Here is a 21,874-nt window from a genome sequence, read left to right as displayed (position 1 = left end):
CCCTGTTGGGTGCTAGTGTAGCCCAATGGCATCTGCTCACTCCAGGAACACGAAGAGCACGTTGTTGTTACTGTTTTTGGCATATCAAATACGTCACAGGTAGCTTGCCAGGCCCTGCTGTGTGGGAAAAAATTTTTTAAATAAAAAAATTAATAAAAAATAGGGGGCTCGAGTAATAGCACAGCGGGTAGGGCGTTTGCCTTGCACGCGGCCAACCCGGGTTCGAATCCCAGCATCCCATATGGTCCCCTAAGCACCGCCAGGGGTAATTCCTGAGTGAATGAGCCAGGAATGACCCCTGTGCATTGCCGGGTGTGACCCAAAAAGCAAAAAAAAAAATTAATAAAAAATAAAAATAAAGAGGTTGCGTGGCTGCTAATGCAGCCACATGCTCCAGGAAAAATTGCCTCACTCTCTTCCAGGAGCTTTGTTGTATAGTCTCTGCATCTTAGATGTTGATGAGATTACATGGCGGGGGCGGGGGAAGGTGGGAAGGGAGTTTGTGGGTGTGACTGCCAAGCTACTGGAAAATGGGGGGTCTGGGTGGAAGAGGCCCAGTCCCAATCTGAGCAGGCTTGGAGATCTCAGTAACTGGTCCCTCAGACCTGGGTTCCTCTGTCGGTTCCTTCATGGGTGAGGCTCATCCAAGAGTGTGGAGAGTGGGCTTGAGCATGACTGAGGTTGGGTTCTGGAGGTTTTTGGCTGCTGGGGCTCTGCTTGGGGCAGGGAGAGAAACTCAACCCGCCCCCCCCCTCCTCTGAGGGGGCCCCGGTGAAGACAGCCTGGTGCATGGGCAGGAGATTCTGCATCACTCTCTTCTGAGAGCTTTGTTTTATACTTTTTTTTTTTTTGCTTTTTGGGTCACACCCAGCGATGCTCAGGGGTTACTCCTGGCTTTGCACTCAGGAATTACTCCTAGCAGTGCTTGGGGGACCATATGGGATGCCGGGGATCGAACCCGGGTCGGCCGCGTGCAAGGCAAACGCCCTACCGGCTGTGCTATCGCTCCGGCCCCTGTTTTATACTTTTTTATACTTTGTTTTATATGCCTTTTACTCAGCCAGCCTGGGCTCAATGCCTTGTTCTTGGCCGTTGATGAGATTAAATGGCTCTGGGGGGAGTTTGTGGGTGTGACTTCCAAGCTACTAGAAAACTGGGGATCTGGGTGGAGGAGGTCCACACACACAAAAAATAATTAGAGGATATTGTGCTGAGTGAAGTCAGTCAGAAGGAAAGGCACAGATATGAATGATCTCTCTCATTTGTGGGACTTAAAGATACACAGCAAGGCAGCAACAAAGATCCAAAAGCAATATAATGGGGGAACTGACACACATAATTAAGATGGGGGATGGGTGAGAGGGAAGTGAAGTGGGGTTCTTAGGGCAGGAAGATGGGTATTACTGGTAATGGTGTGGTGCTGGAATTATGTCCATGAGAAGCCATTACTAATAGTATTGTTAAGTAAAATATTAAACAATATTTTAAAGGAGAATGTACAGGACTAGAGAGAAAGCTCAACGAGCTGGAGCACATACTTTGCATTTGGGACGACTAAGCTCAATTCCTAGTACCACATGTACTCTAGAGCACTGCTTGGAATAACCCATGAGCACTGTCTCAAGAGTAGCTCATGAGTATCTCTAGATGTGGCCCAAACCCCCCAAATAGTGTATACTTTGCCTCAGAAATTATCCCTTTTTTGAGGGGGCCACATCTGGCTGTTTTCAGGGTTTACTCCAGGATCTGTGTTCAGGAACCACTCCTGGTGATACTTGGGGGATCATAGGCAGTGCCAAGGATTGAACCTAGGTCATCCATATACCAGGCAAGAGGTCTGTCTGCTGTATTATCTCTCCGAATCCCAGGCTTTTGATCATAAGTTTCCTGAGAGTCTCATCCACAGTAAACTTTGGTAAATAATCCAATCCTAGGAGCTCCCAGCATACCATCTCTTTAGCTACAGATCCTCAAAGGACCCATATTAGGGGCCCTAAACTGAACTGAGGAGTCAGGATAACATGGCCAGAGTCTCCAAAGAGAGGCCATTTCTGTAGCACTGTCCCCTGCCTCCTTATTTGGACAGTCCTGGTGGCCACCAATACTAGAATTATCTGTGGGCAGCATCATGGTAGATAAGAGTAAGCACAGTGCTAGAGCGATAGTGCAGCTGGTAAGGTATTTGCCTTTTACTCAGCCAGCCTGGGCTCAATGCCTGGCATCTCATATGGTCCCCCCAGCACATCAGGAGTGATCCCTGAGTGAAAAGCCAGGAGGAAGCCCTGAGTATGGCCGAGTTTGGGTCAAAGTAGAAATGGGGGAAAAACTCCTCTTATGATCAAAAGCTCTAACTGGGACAGGCTACATTTTCCTAATGGTAGTTCAGACAAAATGTCCCCAAAAGCTCAGTCTGACTTCTAGTGTCTCTGATCCTTGCTAGTATGGCAGCAGTAATGAGGTGTGTACACATGTGAATGCTGTATTCACACGTGTGGCTGCTATTCCATTTCAGACACATTCCATCTGGCTCAGCTCTGTCCTTTAAGGCATTGCTCAGGAATTCATCTGAAGGCACCATTGAAGGGATCCTGAGGGCTGCTTGTCTGTGCTGAGAGCTTCCTTCTCAGATCATTCTTTGAGCAGCCAGCTTCTGAAATCATTGCTAATCTGGTGTAATGGCGGCACCCTTTTTCCTTTATTTCCCTCTAACTTTTTATTACCTTTGCCACACGTCATGCACATTTTGTATTAAAAGTACCACTCAGGGATGGGGATAGCTCAGTGGTTGAGCCTTGCCTTGCAGGCATAAAGACACGTGCCTCGTGGGAAGAGGCACTGCCACTGCTGTTTGGGGGTCCCAGTGTCAGGAGAAAAGAAGTATTCTGGTGGCCTGCAACCAGTAGTATATGGAGACCACCACAAAATGTTTTTGGTATTTGGTACACTTGGCAGCTCAAGGGTACCACAACAACAAAGACAAAAAAGGAAGGGAAGGGGAAAATAAAGAAATAAAACATATCACTTTGCTCAGACATTTCTTTTCACTCCCATGTTTCATTAAGGAACTATTAGAATTAAACTTCAGAAATGCTGTAGCAAAAAAATATTTGGAATCCTACTGCAATCAGTATTACTTTGGTTAATTATTTTCTGGTATTTTCTAGCATGGTGATTTACAGTCATTTTCATGGTATGGCTGATTATTTTTCACTTACATTGTATGCACATTCTACATTTTGGTGCAGGGATTGAATCCAGGGTCTAAAATGTGAAAAATGTACGCTCTGCCTCTGAGATACATACCTGACCTCTACCAGAACTTTTTGTCTTCTCATTTTTCATACAGTTTTCACAATTTCTTCAATCTCTTAAAGATAACAGGCAATTTGTGATTGGTTTTATTTTTGTTTAAAGTAAATTATTATTTTTAAATGATTTATTATTTTTTGTGGGCTGGAGAGATAGTACAGTGGTAGGGCATTTGCCTTACACATGGCCCCAGGTTCCAATCCCATCACCTCATATGGACAACCCCTACCCCACCCCCCGCCCCAAGGAATACCAGAAATGATTTCCAGTTGTTGAGCCATGAGTAAACCCTGATTGTGGCCCAAACCCCCTCCCCCCAAATTGACTTTTTTTTACTAATAAATAATAAAAAAAGTCACTATACAGATAACAGACTTATTTACATATTTTCCTGACTATTCTTTTTTGTGGGATGGGGCAAAGAGGTTTGTACCACACTGGCAGTGCTCAGGGGTCACTACAATTTTTTTCTTTCTTTTCTTTTTTTTTTTTTTTGGCTTTTTGGGTCATACCCAGCAATGCTCAGGGGTTACTCTTGGCTCTGCATTCAGGAATTACTCCTGGTGGTGCTCAGGGGACCATATGGGATGCCCAGGGGGTCAAAGCTGGATTGGCCATATCCTAGGCAAATGTCCTACCCACTGTATTATTGCTTTGGCTCTTGAGACTATTCTTTTTTTTTTCTTTTTGGGTCACACCCGGCTATGCAGGTGAGCCAGGGGTTACTCCTGGCTCTGCACTCAGGAATTACTCCTGGCGGTGCTCAGGGGACTATATAGGATGCTGGGGATTGAACCCGGGTCGGCCGCATGTAAGGCAGACACCCTACCCGTTGTGCTATTGCTCCAGCCCCTCTAGAGACTATTCTTAAAAATATTTGAAACAATACGGCATGCTGATGATTAATATAAAAGTCTCCTCATCTTTCATATTCCACTTCTTTTGCCCCAAATTTTATGCTATTAACAAATTTAGGCCTCCTGGTGCTCACCAACGCTGTGTTCTTCACACTGACTGTACAGAAAGAGGAGGCAGAGTAAATGTATCCCATATACACCTCAGTACAGGCCCTTTGCCTGGTCTGTTTTGTGAATGGGAGGATATGGAGAAAAAAATTTGACACAGATTTATTTTTGATACACAGTGTCATATAGCACCATATTATTTTATGCATTGTGCTTTTTTGGGGAGTATCTTGGTACTTTCCTGAAGGTCTTAAAATGTTTTCATTTGGTAGTCAATCTTTCTGTCATAAGAAAAAAGAAAACAGGACCAGTGATCTAGAAGACCCAGCAATTCCAATTCTTGGAATATATCCCAAGGCCTCCAAAACACATGCAGAAAAGACATTTGCACTCCTATGTTCATTGCAGCACTATTCACAATAGCCAAAATCTGGAAGCAACCGAAATTTCCAAAGATAGATGACTGGATAAAGAAGCAATGGTACTTCCACCCCATATGATACCCTATGCCCCATCAGGAGTGATCCCCGAGCACAGAGCTAGGAGTAAGCCCTGAGCCCCATGGGCATGGTACAAAGACCAATAAATACATAAATGAATAAATAAATGTAATGCCATTTGCTAGAATTTGTCATAACTAGGAAGTATAAATGGAAATTTTTTTTTTTGCATTTTGGGTCACACCTGGCTCTGCACAGGGGTTACTCCTGGCTCTGCACTCAGGAATCACTCCTGGTGGTACTCAGGGGACCATATGGGATGCTGGGAATCGAACCCCAGTCGGCCGAGTGCAAGGCAAACGCCCTACCCGCTCTGCTATTGCTCCAGCCCCTAAAATTTTGTTTTTTTAAATCTTTGCTTAACTAGGAGTTCCATCTTTCCACAATAAATAATAAGAAAATATGTATTTGGATTTTTTCTTTTGTATTTTGAGCCACACCCAACCATGCTCAGGCTTACTCCTGACTCTGCACTAAGGAATCACTCCTGGCTGTGCTCAGGGGACCAGGGGAAAGAGACCTGGTTGATTGTGTGCAAGGCAAACGTCTTACCTGCTGTACTAGATTGTTTTGTTTGTTATCTGGGGGTGGAAGGTAAGAAGTAAGTCACACCCACCTGTGCACAGTGATCAAGTCAGGCCTTTTATATCCACCTTCTTGAGTTATTGTGCTGGTCTTCATTTCTTTCTTTTCTAAGTTGAATCACCATGAATTACAAATTTCCTGATGATTTATGATTAAATAATTTGAGTTCCAGGCATGTAATGTTCCAACACCAATCCCTTCACTAATATCTACTTTCCTTCATCAGTGTTTCCAATCCCTGCCCACCCCCATCCTGCCTCTATGGCAGGCATTTCCCTTTATTTTTCTCTTTCCTTTTAAGCACGTTGGTTTACAAAATTGTTGCTGAGAGGGTATCATACATATCACTTTACCTCCTTTCAGCACCCCACCTTCTTCAAAGTGACTACATTCCTGAATCACTGTCGTAGTGTCCCCCTCAACCCCTCACTCACCCCTAGTGGCAAGCTTCCTACTGAAGATCAGTTCTCCTGCTCTTTGTTTCTATTTGCCTCTGGAATTTGTTATTTCCCTACTATGTTTCTGTATATCCCACATATGAGAGAGATCATTCTGTGTCTGTCCCTCGCCCTATTTTTTCACTCAGCATGATACTCTCCAGACACATCTATGTTTCAGCAAACTGCATGAATTCATCTTTTCTTATGGCTGGAGAGTATTTCATTGGTTCAGCCACATGCAAAGCAAACACCTTACCCGCTGTACTATTGCTCTGGTTCCCAGACCTTGCTTCCCCCACGATCCTTTGTCAGTAGTTTTATCACTATTTTCCCCTGCTAATTTGAAATACAGATATTTCAGGGCTGGAGAAATAGAATAGGGGTGAAGGTGCTTACCTTGCATGTGGTTGGCCCTGATTTGATTGCTAGCGTTGTGTAGTTTCCTGAGCCCACCAGGAGTGATCATGGAGCCAGGAGTATCACTGTATCACTGTCATCCCGTTGTTCATTGGTTTACTCAAGTGGGCGCCAGTAACGTCTTCATTCATCCCAGCCCTGAGATTTTAGCAGCCTCTCCTTACTCATTTTTCCCAACGACTGGAGGCTCTTTTCAGGGTCAGGGGAATGAGACCTGTTATTGTTACTGTATTTGGCATATCGAATACACCACAAGGAGCTTGCCAAGCCTTTCCATGTCTATAATATTACTATCCTCAAAGAATTCTATTCCATTCATATTTCAGGGGTCTTGGGACCAATAATATTCTGACTCCCATACAGATATAAACAAAGAAATTTTTTTGTTTGTTTGTTTTTTGGGTCACACCCGACTATGCACAGAGGTTACTCCTGGCTCATGCACTCAGGAATTACTCTTGGTGGTGCTCAGGGGACCACATGGTATGTGGGAAACTGAACCCAGGTCGGCCGTGTAGTAGTAAGCCCTGAGGACAGCAGAGTATGGCCCCCATAGTGCTGCTGGGCATGGACCACAGATAACAGGGGGATTAAGCATCCAGGATCTTGCTGTGGTCCCATTCTCTCTTCCCTGTGCAAGTTTCCCCCCTGCAAAGATGAGAGACAGTGCAACATGCAGGTAAATTCTATTTTAGAAACACTCTAAAGCTCCTTCAAACTAGGCAGATTCATACTCCCATCATGCTGTAGACCAAGAAGGTCTCTGCTCAATGCACAGAATGAACATATCTGGGCCTAGTACAGTGGGTGGGGTGCTTGCCTTGCACGTGGCCAGCCAGGGTTCAATCTCTGGCATCCCATGTGGTCCCCCCAAGCCCACCAGGAGTGATCCTTGAGCACAGAGCCAGGAATAACTCATGAGCACCTCAAGGTGTGGCCCAAGCTTCTTCCCCTGCACCCCATAAGCGAATGAACAGATCTTGGACTGGCAGTAGTTTGAGGACCCTGGGTGGAGATGGTTCTAGAAATAGGGTTATGAGCTGCGCCAGTGACGTGCTGTTTTAATTACTGTCACTTTAAATATTTTTTATTTTGTTTTATTTTGGTGGGGGCTCACCCAGGAGTCTCAGGCCCATTCTGTGTTCAGGGGTCACTCCTGGCTGTGAGAGACCATAGAGAGGGACAAGGCTGAAACTTGGGTTGACTGTGTGCAAGGCAAGTGCCCGACCTATTGTTTTATCTCTCCGGCCTCACATTTAATATTTTAATAGTCTGGTACATCACTGTCTATTTTAGTCTCATACTGTAATTTTCTTTTATTTATTTATTGTGGTACTGAGGATGGAACCCAAGGCCTCAGTACTTATTACTTTTTATTTTAGGCTCCTTCCTTTCTTCCTTTTTTCCCCTGTGCCTGGAATTAAACCCTGGACCTCAGGAACACAGAACCACAACTTGGGTCCCTGGTCTATCTTTTTGGGGGGCTTGGAGGCGCTTGGGCCACACATAACTGGGATAACTTACTCTTGGCTCTGTGTCGGAGGATGGAACCCCGGTCGATCGTGTGCAAGGCATGCACGTTACCCCCTGTACTGTCTCTCTGACCCCCCTAGCCTACTTTTTAAAAATGCATCACTCTCTAGATAGACAGGACAAGTATGACAAGGGAGAGAGGCACAGACAGCCGAAGCCACTCGTCTGCAGGCTCTCAGCAGCTAGGCTCGGGGGCTCGGAGAATCTCACTCTTTGAGCAGTGCTCCTGTGCCCGAGGCTTGGGGATCGCCTGATGCGGCGGCGCGCGGGCCCCAGCCGCGGGCTCACCCGGGGCGGGGCCGGCGGCGGCGAGCGCGGGGATGCGAGCGCCGCACGGTCCGCACCGCCCGGGCGCCCGCGCGCTGCCGCACCCCGCCACGGCGAGCGCGCCCTCGGCACTGCCCTGCCGCAGCCTGGCCGCGTCCCGCGTGCAGCTCGCGGCCGGCAGGGAGAGGCATGGCGGGCCGCCGGGCGCCGGGGGAGAAGCGCTGGCAGCTGGTGCGCTGGTGAGTGGGCACCGGGGGACCGCGGGGCCTGCGCCCCAGGCCCTGCCGGGTGCGGGAAGGCGCGGGCGTCAGCCGAAAGTTTCTTCTGGCGCTGAGGTTGCGCGGTCCAGCGAGGGAGAGGCTCAGCCGCGGGGTCTTGCCGCCCCGCGGCCCCGCACCCGCTCTCGGAGGCGCTACCCAGTGAGCCGAGCGCTGCCCCGGCCCCTCTTCCTGACATGAGGTTTTGCAGATTCATCGACGGGGTGTTCCCTCTTCGGTGCTCAAGGGGCCTCACTCCGTTTCTGCTGCTGCTCGGGGCTCCCGGAGAGCACAACCTCCGCCCACGATCCTGAACTCCCGGTCCTTCTATACAGCTCGGCTCGGAGATGGAAGCTTGGGGATGGGGCTGAAGGAAAGGGACCCGAGGCAGGGAAAAGGGTCTGGCTCTGCCCGCCGCCCGAGGGCAGTGGTTCGGCCTGGGTCTGGTTACGGGACTGCAGGCAGCTAATGTCGCCACTCTCCGGGATTGGGCTCTGGGAGCCGCAATCTGCGAGAGTTCAGGGCGCTCCTGACCTCTGCTTGGCCGGATTTAGAATCAGGGCAGCTTACTTACCCGCATTGCCCCAGAACTTCAAGAATCGGGAGGAGGCAGGGGAAAGGACTCAAAGGGTTCTAGTGGTGCCTGCAGGAGCCCCAGGTTCCATGGCGGATGACATGGTAGGGTGCCACCCTCACCCCCAGCCCAGACTAGATCCCAAGCATCACCAGGTGTAACCTGTCCCCCCACTCCCAAGGTATAAGCCTTCCCACCCCAATTTATCCCACCCACTAACTGTTATATATTTTTTCTTTTTTTTTTAAATTTAAGCACTATGATTTACAGTTATTTATAGTTGGGTTTTAGTATATTATGTTCCTGCCACAATCCCATCAGTGTCTTCTTCCCTCCACTAGGGTTCCCAGGTTCCCTCCACCCCACCCCTCACCCCCATGTCCAAAATGTTGACACGCCCATTTTAAAATTTGGTTATTGAAGTTTGGATGCTGGGCAGATTTTTTTAGTAAGTTCCATACAACTCACTAGGCATTATTCTACAGAACATTTTATTCAGGCTAGCTTTCTTCGCCTGCCCTCTTGTTCTGCAGAGCAGGGGGCTGAGTTTCTCAGGGGTCTCCCTTCCCTACTCAGGCAATTGCCAGAATTAGGCTGGATTGTTCAAGACTGGGGCCCTATAGGCAACAGGGACTTCCAGGGGCACCCCATGGTGTTAGGGGCCACCAGGGCTACCCCAGTGATCTTCAGGATTATAACTGCGGTTGCTGAGGAGCCTTGCAGTGCTGGGAAGCAGAACAGTGTCCCCTGCATGCAAAGCATGTGCCCACAGTTTATTCTCACAGTGATCCTGAGGAAGGTATTAGCCCCCCATTTCATGTATGAGGAAACAGACTCATGCACGAGTTAGTGGAGACCTCCTGGCAAGCAGGAGGCAAAGTCAGGGTTGAGCTCAGGGCTGGCCCAGGGGCTTAACTGCTCTGATTGTCTCTTATTTCCTGGACCTGGCCTGACACATGTCCACAGTCATAGACTGAAAATCCCACGATATTAGTGCAGGAGGCATTAATGGGTGCCAGCCTGCACAGTTCCTCTCTCCTCATCCCTTTCCCAAGAGTCAAAGACTCAAAAGACCAAATAATTAAAATTATCATTTAGGGGCTAGAGCCATAGCACAGTGGGTAGGGTGTTTGCCTTGCACGGGGCTGACCCAGGTTTGATTTCAAACATCTCATATGTCCCCCGAGCACCGCCAGGAGTAATTTCTGAGTGCATGAGCCAGGCGTAATCCCTGTGCATTGCTGGGTGTGACCCATTGTAGCACTGTAGCACTGTAGCACTGTCATCCCTTTGTTCATCAATTTGCTTGAGTGGGCAGGGTGTGACCCAAAAAGCAATAAAATAAAATAAAATAAAATAATCACTTAACAGTGAAGTCAATTTTCCAACAAATCTCAATATATATAAACCCCGGGGTGAAAAGTGTAGCCAGTATGTTTGGGAGGCTGGTAGGGAGGCAGCACGGTAAGCGTCCTTTCCCTTGAACTGAGGTGCCACACCCTAGGATCTCCCCAGTCAGATGAATTCCTTCGCTCACTTCATGGAGGAGAGAACAGAAAGAGTTTTAAAGGGGCAGATCTGGGGCAGGGTCATGTGCCAGGTCTGGCATCAGCTCCACTGAAATCTCAGGGCAGAGATTTGAGTGGAGACATGATAAATAAATGATCGTTAGGCAGCAAAAGCAACTCCTGTCCACTTACTCTTTTGGGGTGAGGGTCTCCCAAGTGGTGCTCACAGGGTCTGGAGGCCCCAGGCCAAATCGGCCGTACTGCTTGAACTCTGATGTCAGGGATGACCTGGGACATTGTGGGGGACTGCTGAGGGACTTTAGGGCCACACCTGGTGTGTGGGGGTCTCCAGGACATTACCTAGCGATGCTCAAGGAACCATCTGGTGCTGGAGGTTGAACCCAAGTCAGGTGCATTTGGTTTGGTTCATCCATTCAAGGATTAAGCATGCATGTTCAAAGTTGAGCCTTCCATTATGCTGGGTCCTGTTTCATCCAAGTTGCAGTGAACTGAGGGATTTCTTATTTTCTTATAGCTAAATAGTATTCCATCGGGTACATTACTATGATTTTTGAATGTAATCATCTGTTTTGGGGCACTAAGTTTGTTTCCAGATCTTGGCTATTGTAAATAGCACTGCAGTCAGCATAGGAGTGTGGACATTGTTTGGTGGGCCACATCTGGTAGTGCTTAGAATTTAATCCTGTGTCTGTACTCAGGGACCTCTCCTGGTCATGTTGGGAAGAGGGGTGTCCTTTGCGGTGCCTGGGGAATTGATCTAGGGTTGGCCACATAACCCCTATCCAATTAGTTTGTTTTGGTACTGTTTTGGGGCCACATCTGGTGATATTCGTGGGCTCGCTCCTGCCAGTGTTCAGGAACCATATGGGGTTTTGGGGTATCAAACCCAGAACGGCTGAGTGCAAGGTAAGGGTCTTACCCACTGTACTATTTCTCCAGCCCCAACATAGCACTGTAGCACTGTCATCCAGTTGTTCACCGATTTGCTCAAGCAGGCACCAGTAACGTCTCCATTGTGAGACTTGTTACTGCTTTTGGCATATCGAATATGCCATGGGTAGTTTGCCAGGCTCTCCTGTGTGGGTGGGATACTCTCAGTAGCTTGCCAGGCTCTCTGAGAGGGACGAAGGAATTGAACCCGGGTCTGCTTCGTGCAAGGCAAATGCCCTACCCGCTGTGCTATTGCTCCGACCCAGTGTGTTAGGATGGCCGAGTGGTCTAAGGCGCCAGACTCAAGTTTCTACTTCCAGCCCCAAGATGCAGATTTTTTTTTTTTTGGTTTTTGGGTCACACCCAGCGATGCACAGGGGTTACCCCTGGCTCTGCACTCAGGAGTTACCCCTGGCAGTGCTCAGGGGACCATATGGGATGCTGGGAATTGAACCCGGGTCGGCCTCGTGCAAGGCAAACGCCCTACCCGCTGTGCTATTGCTCCAGCCCCCATCAAGATGCAGATTTTAAATGCATTAATGGACTAAGTTAGAAGCAGAAGTAATCTAATTTGTTCAGTATCTCTCTGATCCATTTCCCACTTTTTGGTGGAAAAGTTTTTATCTTTATTGCTATTAGGTTTTGTGACTGCTTTATAAATCTTGGATATTGCTATTTTTTTTTCTTTTTGGGTCACACTCAGCTATGCACAGGGGTTTCTTCTGGCTCTGCACTCAGGAATTACTCCTGGTGGTGCTCAGGGGACCATATGGGATGCTGGGAATCAAACCTGGGTCAGCTGGTATACAAGGCAAATGCCCTACTTGCTGTGCTATCGCTCCAGCCCCCTTGGATATTACTCTTTTGCCAGATGTGTGGTGAAAAAAATACTTTTTTTCCACTCAGTAGGGTGTCCTTTTTTAATCCAAGTTGTTCTTTCTTTGGCTGTGCAGAAACTTTTAGTTTGATGTAGTTCTCCCCACCCCTACTTCTGTTTGCTTCTGTTTTCTTTTCTTTATTTTCTTTTTTTTAGCCAATGCCACTGAATTATTAAAGATGCATTTAAAGCCAATATCTTCGAGAGGTCTGCCTATGTTTTCCTCAATGTATTTTATTGAAGATTTTGGGTATAATATCAAGGTCTTTGGTTCATTTGAATTAACTTTCATGTGTTGTGTGAGATAGGGTGAACCATCATTTCTTTATCTAATTTTTATTAACGACCTTTCAGACATTCTGAATACATAATTTGCTTTTCAAACACCTCTATAAAGAACATCTCTAAATCTACATTCATAAAAACCTAAGCAAAGATAATGGGTGGAGATTGTAAAAACTAGTGCCAATTTGACTTCTAAATAAATTATAATAATATTTAATATGATATCCAGTGTTATGTGAGATGTCACTTCACAACTTTACTCACTCTGGTAATTAATGATTTTTAAATCTTGGTCATTATACTATTATTGCTTATTTATTTTTTTGCCACAACTGGCTTTGCTCAGAGCTTACTTCTGGTTCAGGGATCACTCCTAAAAGTGGTTGGGAGACTATATGTGGTGCTGGGGTGCTCTGTAAGCTCCCTCCTGGCTGTAGTATCTCTCCAGCTCTCTGGGTCAATGTTACAAGCAGAAAATGTTCTTCCATTGTTTAATTTTCCTTTCTTAAAGAGATTCCCTCTCTGATTGTTTATTGATCATTTTAATTTCTATTTTTGTAAACTTCTCATTAATATCCTTTTCTTCTATTGGTTTACTATTTTTTGTATTGGTTTGTAACAGTTTCATTGATCTATACCAATTTTTACTGTATTGATTTATATAGCACTGCACTGTAGCACTGTAGTCCCATTGTTCATCGATATGCTCGAGCGGGCACCAGTAACATCTCCATTGTGAGATTTGTTACTGTTTTTGACATATTGAATACACCACGGGCAGCTTGCCAAGCTCTGCCATGCGGGTGGGATACTCTCGGTAGCTTGCCGGGATCTCCGAGAGGGACGGAGGAATCGAACCTGAGTTGGCTGCGTGAAAAGCACCTGCTGTGCTATCGCTCCAGTACGTTGATTTATATATACATGACAATTAGTCTTTTTATTTCCTTCAGTTTTGAAGCTACAACCAACCGGTGGTGCTTAGCACTAACTCCTGGTTCAGCACTCAGGGATTGTTCTTAGCACTGCTCAGGGGACCATATGGGGTGCCAGAGATCAGACTGGGGTTGACCACATGCAAGACAAATGCCCTGACTGCTGTATTAACTCTTCGGCCTTATTTTTCTCTCTCTTATAGCTTTTTTTTTCTATTCTAGGGTTTCTATCTAGGGTATTATGTATATTTAGTCACCTTACCTCCCTTAGGTTTTGTTTGTCTTCCCTTGCCCTTGTTTTTAATGACCTGAACAGTTTTGGGAAGTGGTGGTCATAGTTTTCAAATGTTCTGCCATTGGAACTTGTCTGATATTTTTCTCATGATGTGACTGGGATTAGGAGTTTTTGAAAAAATGAACATGTGAACCAAAGACTATTTTCTTTCTTTCCTTTTGTTGGCTTGGGGTGGGGGTGGGGGAACCAAAGCCAGGGCTTCAGACCTGTGCATTTCCACTGAGCCAGGAAGTAATGCTTTCTTCACACTCACTATGAGTGATTGCTGCTGATGTTGGTCTTGAACTGGCAGCGGTCGAATTTGTCAAGTTTCTTCACTAGAAAGATACTGTCCTCACCCCCACTTCCCAAGGTGTGTGCGCTCTTTGCAAAGAAGCTGTTCCATTTTCAGTAGTGAGGAGTTTTCACTTTCCCTGAGAATGAAGCATAGATTTCTTTGTAATTCTTCTATATGGGAGATTTATCTTTTTTTCCACTTACTTACTGATTTACTCTTTCATATCAGTATGCACTTGTGGATATTTATTTCTCTTCTTTCCTCTCTCCAATTGAATTGAGAAATATTGACAGGCAGCTTTGTTTAAGGAACATAGCATGCTGGTTTTATTTACATAGATTTTTGAAATGACCACAATAGGTTCAAATAACATCCATCTTCTCAAACAGATGCTATCGTATTTTTTTAAAAAAACAGCTCTATTGAAATAGAATTCATATACCATATAAATCACATATTTGATGTAAAATGAAATGATTTTTAATATTTTTACAGAGTTTGTAGCAATTGCCATAGTCCATTTTAGAACATTTTCATCACCCTTAAAAGAAACCCCATAGGGATGAGGATTTAGTTTGGGGGTCAGGGGCCAAGACTGATCCCAACTCCCCACGTCTCCCTTTACCCCACCATCCCTGCCAGGTGTGGTTCTCATGTCCCCTAGCACTTCTGGGCCCTAGTATTAAACATCCACCTGGTTGGCAACTATTGCTGGGAGTGCTCCCCTAGATCCCCTAAGTACTGTTTGGGAACCCTCTATAAAGAAATCTAGAACCATAGCAGTTTTTCTCTTTTATTTCCTCACACCTCATCCCTTCCCCATAACCTGAAGTAATCGCTAAGCTATTTTCTCTTTCTGTGTATTTGTTTATTGGACATTTCATGTAAGTGGAGCCAGATAATATGAGGATTTTTTTTTCTTCTTGGGTCATACCCAGCGATGCACAGGGGTTACTCCTGGCTTTGCACTCAGGAATTACTCCTGGCGGTGCTCGGGGGACCATATGGGATGCTGGGAATCAAAGCTGGGTTGGCCACGTGCAAGGCAAATGCCCTCCCCGCTGTACTATTGCTCCAGTCCCCAATATGAGGATTTTTTGTGACTGATTTTTTTTAAATTAAGAAATATTTTTATTTTTGGGTCATACCCAGCAGTGCTCAGAGCTTGCTCTCAACTCTGTACTCAGGGATTGCTCCCGGTGGTGCTCTGGGGATCATATGGGTCCCAGGGATTGAACCCAGGGTTGACCACGTGCAAGAAAGTGTCCTACCCACAGTACTATAGCTCTGGCCCCTGATTTCTTTCACTTACCATTTTCATGGTGCAGATTTTAGTGTCTGCCTGATGTATCCCAATATTTAGTGAGAAAGCAGGCTGCATTTATAAAGAGTCAGCCTTCTTTCCTTTTAGTGATGTAATGGGCTGAACCCTCCTGGGGGTGTTCCCCTCCCCCGATCCTGCAGCCAGTTTCTGTACACAGTTCCTGATCTTCCTCTTCTTCTTTTTCATGTTGTTCTAAATGTTCCAAATTTGCATTGGTCTCTTGACCCTTATGGTCCCAGAGATCAGCCGAGAAGCTGGTTCTTGCTAGGGTGTTCATGGCTGATAACGATTTACCAGGCCAACCCTCTGTAGTAGTTAATCTCCTTCAGTCTGCTCTTTGTCAGCATTTCAGATACACTTCGGGTTAATAGGGAAGATATGTGGAGACAGGTGGCATTCCACTCTCCCTTTTATTCTGTTCCCCTTTCACTCTGTTCCCCCTTTTATTGTGCTCCAATTTAAGAACTACACTTACTAAGTTAATGCACTGTATTAATTAATGGAGATAATCTGCACCTGTGCCTTCATTCTATGAAAGAGGCTTTCCGGGAAGGAATGAGTTGATCCCTGTGCTGTTGCGATTTTTGCAGCAGGCTGACTGGGTAGGCCAGAGGATTGCGTGAGGCTGCATAGGGATTCTGGGGTCGATTAGGCAGTCTTTGCACTTGAGCTGGGAGACAGACGGCACATAAATAACTCATGTGCAGGCTGGCAGTGTTGAGCAATGTTGTGATCAAGGTTAAGCAAAACCTTCCTGAAATCTTGGGGCCTACGTGGATCCTGGCAAAAGACCAGGGGACAGACTCTTGGAGCTGGCGGTTTGAAGGGTGGGGACAGGATGGGTAGTTTGGGGTAGAGATGGAGGGAAAGCAGTTTAGATCAGTGTGATGAAAGGCCCCTAGGCTGGACCAAGGTGGACGTGTTTGTAAAAGAACAAAAGACATCAGGAATGCAGGAATGCAGGGGTTCCTGTGAAGGCAGGGTGTGGGAGCTGCATGGACAGGTGGGAGAAATTGGGAAGAGTGAGAAAGTATTGCACTTCTAAGATGGGAAGCTTGGGTGATATTTAATATGCTGCGGGAGATACTAATTTTTTTTTACTTTTTGGGTCACACCCGGTGATGCTCAAGGGTTACTCCTGGTTTTGCACTCAGGAAATTACTCCTGGTGGTACTTGGGGGACCATATGGGATGCCAGGGATCAAACCCTGGTTGGCCGCGTGCTGGACAAAAATCCTACCTGCTGTATTACTGCTCCGGCCTGATACTAATATTTTTGGGAAGCTGACAAGATCTGTGTTTGGAAGTGGGGGGCTGATATGAAGGAGGAGGAAGGTGTGGGGGGGGCAGGGGGAAAGGCCTGGAAACCTATGATTGGAACAGGATGAGATAATTTAGGCCAGGCTTCTTGGAGGACCCAAGTTTTGTGCCAGGGTTTTTCTTGATGTTGTTTTTTGGACCATATCCAGTGGTGCTCAGGGCTTACTTCTGGCTCTGCTCTGGGATCATTCCTGGTGGGGCTCAGGGGACCAGATAGGGTGCCGGGGATTAAAGCCAGATTGACTGCATGTAAGGGAAGCATCTTACCCACTATACTATCTCCCTGTCCCACTTGTGGTAGATTTTACAGGAGGGTGGTCACGTTGGGGCAGGATGGAATAGAGGAGACTCATGCCCCACTGAAGCCTGATCTTCCCTCCCAAGCCTTTCCTTGTCTGGTGTGATGACACAGCAGCCAGTCACCTGCACAAACTGGAACTTGGTTGTTTTCTAACCACAGCAGCAGTGTTTGGGCGCTACTCCCAGTCCTGTGCTCGGGTGACTCTGTAGAATGGAATCTGGGCCTCCCCCAGACTTCCCATGTGTTGAGCCGCTGGAGCTTTTACTGGTCCACAAACCAGGAACTTAGAACAACTTTGCTGTCTCTCCCCCGCCACATTATTTCTCTGCTCACATGAGTCTTCCTATTTCTCTCTGTCTACAGCACTGATTCCCTCTATAAGTGACTCCTCCCCTTCCCCTGCCCCTTGTCAGAACCTCTAATGGGCTGCCTGTCATTTTGTCATTTTCTCCCAGCAGTGGGCTGGTCTTTCTGAAATGCCTATCAGGCCATGTCGTGGGGCTCAATGGGAGCGAGTCAGGGGGGTCAGATTCTCTGGTTGGGAGACTTCGAGAGCAAAGAAAACCCTCTGCTCTGCAGCATCCTGGGCTTCTGGGAAAAAAATCTCCCCTTCCCAGCAGACAGCCTGTGGGCCCCTCAGACTCAGAATGATCAGAGCAGCTGCCGAAAACTTTATCACAGTTCTTTATGCAGTTTATCATTACACACACACACACACACACACATCAAACATTTGGAATAGATAATACCTTGCTTGTATGAAAAGACACATTGTTAAAAACTTACTCTCCCATACCCTCATTCATCTGTTTCACTTCCTCCTCATCCAGGTAATTCCTTTTTATTAGCTTTTGTATCTCCAGGCTGTCTGTGGTTCAGATAAGAAAATATGAATTCATACTTTATTACCTCCTCACCCACTTTTTGGGGGCTGCCCTACCTGAAAGCACTTTGGGGCTCTTTTGGTGGTGATGGGGGTGGAGGGGACCATGTTATGCTGAGGACTGAACACAGACCTCCCATGCAAAGTGTATGCTCCAGCCCTTTGAGCTATGCATATGTGTGGTGGAGGATCCTCCTCCTTTTTTTTTTCTAACATAAATTAAACAAACTGCTCTTTGCACTCACCACCTCCACCCGAAGTGTCTTAGAGATTGGGCATGATGGCACATAGCGTTTATAATCATTTGCATGGTCTCAATGGCTGCTCATTGCTTACTATGGGATACCTGATGGTGTGATGGTTCCTTCTTTTATTCCTTTGGCTTTTGGCCATCTCTGACTGTGCTCAGGGCTTACTGGGCTCAGGGCTCTATGTTCAGGAATCATTCCTGTTGGGGTTCAGGAACCGTATGTGGTGCTGGGGATCAAACCCAGGTTGGTTGTGTGCAAGGCAAGTGCCCAATCCACTGTACTATATCTCTTTGGCCCCTCAATTTTTTTTTTAATTTTTCATTTATTTTTTTAGCCAGTCCCCTAATGATGTGAGCAGGAGTTGTTCCCAGTCTGGCTATTATAATTGGTGCCCAGATAACCTTGCCCACTGCCAGATGCTGCAAACTCTCTTAAAGGGGATTGTTGGGCTACAGATGGGAATGCATTTGTAATTTAGACCAGAGTTCTTAAATGTTTTCCACATGTGACCCCTTTCTCACCTGTGGAATGCAATATGGATGAGCATGATCAGTAATGCCTCAGACTCACTGAGTGGTCGATTTTGATCTTGAATTAATGTTTGTACTACTTGTGCATTCAGAAACATTATTTTCATTGCCAAATTTTTCACAGCCCCCACATTCAGTTATCACATCTGGGGTTGTGACCCATTGCTTAAAAATTTAGGAATTTTGGCTTTGTTTTGTTCTTGCCCAGTGGTGCTCAGGGCTTATTCCTGTCTGCATTCAGGAATCATTCCTGGAAGGGTTTGAGGAACCATAAATGATGCCAGGGTCCAGGTCAGATTGTGCAAGGGAAGTGTCCTACCCACTGAACTATCTCACCAGCCCCCAGAACCTAGATAAATAAACCTGACTTGTAAGGGGGTATAAAGGACTGCCACTGGTTATGCAGGATAAGGTCAGTTTGTAGTGATGGTTTTTTTTTTTTTTTTTTGCTTTTTGGGTCACACCCGGCGATGCACAGGGGTTACTCCTGGCTCTGCACTCAGGAATCACCCCTGGCGGTGCTCAGGGGACCATATGGGATGCCGGGGATCTAACCCGGGTCGGCCGCGTGCAAGGCAAATGCCCTACCCGCTGTGCTATTGCTCCAGCCCCTGTAGTGATGTATTTGTGTGATTATTCAGTAGGTTGCACTTCAGTCCTGGGAGGGCAGGATCATGTCTTTTTTGGCTTATCAATGCAGCAACTCAATAAACATGAAGTTAGTGAATGGATTCATGCTTATGCCACAGAGTGAGAGCATGTCACTGTGTACATAGGGCCCAGCACAGCTTCTTGGATCCTTGCCAGACTGACCATGTATCCAGAGTGTGGCTGGGACCTGTGAGGTGCGCTCAGACTTTGGAAGATCCAACCCTACTCCACTATCTGCAGTGATGTCACAAATCCTGAGTCCCTCTTGGAGAGGCTCGAATCCCTTTGACCTGCCCTCTGTTTGCACACACCCTTTCCAAGCGACTCCCTCCCATACCAGATGGCCAATTTCAGAAAGCTTTTCCCTCTGTGGAGAGGAAACTTGCTCCATGGGGCCGATTCTTGATGCTCAATTGATGCTAATTGTGTCTCCCCTCCCCATCACCCACTGAAAAAGAGGTTTTCCGACAGACAAGCAAGAGGATTATTATTTTTCAAATTTTTTTATTTTCTTGCTTTTTGGGTCACATCTAGCAATGCACAGGGATCACTCCTGCCTCTGCATTCAAGAATTATTCCTGGCGGTGCTCTGGAGACCATATGGGATACTGGGAATCGAACCCGGGTCGGCCGCATGCAAGGCAAACACCCTACCCACTGTGCTATCGCTCCAGCACCGCCCCCCCCCCCCCCCCGCACCAAGAGGATTACTGGGGCATAGATACTCCTCGTCTAACTTTTTCCAGCCTGCAGCATCTCTGCAGCTCCCACACTTCACTTCCTTACAGTCTCCCCTCCTGCCCACAGGTACGTGCAGGAAGGGCGTTTCCGGATTGAGGAGAGGACGCTGACAGCCTTCCAATGGCTCTACAGCCCGCAGCAGCACCGCATCCTCAGCCGAGCCGATCTTGAGTCACCCTCCAGGTAAAGCACCCACTGCCCGTCCTTTACTTTCCCATACCTGTGCCTCACACCTACTTAGGTAACCCCCACCCTGGCTTGGGGAACTATTTTCCTTGGGGTGAGGGGCCACCTAGGCTCTCGGTGTATCAGCCTGGGTGCTTTTCCAACCCAAGTGTAAGCACTCAGGAAAGCTCTGTTTTCTCCTCTGTAAAATGGGTTTTACTTTATAGTCCTTGCTGCTACCAGGAGGATCATGAGTCTTGAGTAAAATAATGTCAGAGATAAACTGATTCCTACTTTCTATTTTATTTTATTTGGCTTTTAGGCCATACCTGGTGGTGCTCAGGGCTTACTCCTGGCAGGCTTGGGGGATCATATGTGCTGCCAGGGATGAAAGCAAATGCTTTCATCCAACCGCATGAAAGCAAATGCCTTCCCCTCTACACTGTCTCTCTGGTCCTGGTTCCTACTTTTTATCTGGTGCTTATTGTATAACTTAATTTTTCTCTGGCCAGCACTTTGTTGGTGTTAGAATGACAGGCAGGTTACACACACATTAGCTGCAAGCATTCTTTGCTTTTGCTGCTCAGCATGTGGGGCTGATGCTGGGGCTCAGCCTCAGGCCTGCACAGGAGGGGCTGTACCCCTATCCATGGAGCCCTCCCTGGGCCCCCAACTGGTTCCTCTCTCCCCTTCCCAGGAGCTGGGGATCCAACACAGGGCTTGACGCAGGCAAGGCGAGTGCTTTCCCACTGGGCCACATCCTGACCCTGGATCCTCCTGAGGAGGGAGGATGGCCACCATATTTGCTGGGCACCTGCCCTTTCCTTCCTGCCCTGCCAGTCGGGACGAGCATCTGGGGAACAAGGCCATTTCCTGGCTCTGATTCCTGCTCCCACATTCCTGCCTGTGCTTTCTCCACACTGGGATGCCGCCACACCTCTGCCCAATGCATCTAGACCTGATCCTGGACCTTTCTCCTCACTTTCCCTTCAAAACCTTCTTGCTCCATCTTTCAAGTTAACAGGATCCTCGTGACCCCGAATGCCAAGGTCCCTCTCCAGGGCTGGGTGAGTGGAAGTAAGGTCATTTTAGGGGCAGCTCTTCAAAGGAGTCCCAGACTGCTTAGTCGGGTACCAGCAGTCTGTTCAGCTAAGAGTGTCTTGTCTCATTGATGATCTCAGAGATGTCAGGAAGTAGCAGCGTAGACAAAAATTCTGGGTGCGGTTCTGCTCAAAAAGGTGCCCACAGACTGGGTGACACTGTAGAAGTGACAGAAATGCTGAGAAAGGTTTCTGGGGCCATCAGGGAGCACCTGGGTTTCCAGGAATAGGCGGTTAGACTCCAGAGGGTGGGCTTTACGCAACACAGAGAAAAGACAGGAAGCCCTTAGAAGCTAACCATGGTTCCCAAAGTGGGTGGCACCACCCAGTGGGTACAATCCAGGAGGCCCATAGTAAGGAGCTTTCTGTTGCTATTTTATTCTGTTGTAGTTTTTGGGACTACACATTGTGTGTTTAAAGCTTATTCCTATCTCTGTCTTCAGAGATAACTCCTGGGAATGACCATGTGTGTGGAGGGGGAGGGTATAGGGGAGGCCAGGGATCACATTTGGGTTAGCTACATGCAAAGTGCAAGCACCTTACCTACTCTACAATTTCTCTGGTCCTATATAGTTGATCTTTTAAAGAAGGTAGATTTCCAGTGGTTTGCTGACTTGGTTTTCTGGTAAAGGGGTG

The 21,874-nt window shown here is 47.1% G+C and overlaps 1 protein-coding gene and 1 non-coding gene across 3 annotated transcripts in view; both read left to right on the top strand.

Moving 5' to 3' along the window:
• Window positions 1-4,283: 4,283 nt before the first annotated feature.
• On the top strand, window positions 4,284-4,415 carry LOC129404030 (small nucleolar RNA SNORA51). Its single transcript, XR_008629640.1, has one exon. It is a non-coding gene; the product is annotated as a small nucleolar RNA SNORA51 (small nucleolar RNA).
• Window positions 4,416-8,108: 3,693 nt separating this feature from the next.
• RAP1GAP2 (RAP1 GTPase activating protein 2) overlaps window positions 8,109-21,874 on the top strand; it is a 255,839-nt gene continuing 242,073 nt past the window's right edge. For both annotated transcript variants that reach the window (XR_008629101.1, XM_055129987.1), the window contains exons 1-2: window positions 8,109-8,255; window positions 20,040-20,156. Coding sequence is in view for 1 of the 2 variants with exons in the window: in XM_055129987.1 (XP_054985962.1) it covers window positions 8,206-8,255; window positions 20,040-20,156 (167 nt within the window). In the remaining variant the exon portion in view is untranslated. The remainder of the gene's footprint in view (window positions 8,256-20,039; window positions 20,157-21,874) is intronic.

This window comes from Sorex araneus, chromosome 3, assembly GCF_027595985.1.
Source record: "Sorex araneus isolate mSorAra2 chromosome 3, mSorAra2.pri, whole genome shotgun sequence".
NCBI classification, from domain to species: Eukaryota; Metazoa; Chordata; class Mammalia; order Eulipotyphla; family Soricidae; genus Sorex; species Sorex araneus.
The sequence above is the reverse complement of the archived record's forward strand: the minus strand, read 5'-3'. Positions and strand labels throughout refer to the sequence as shown.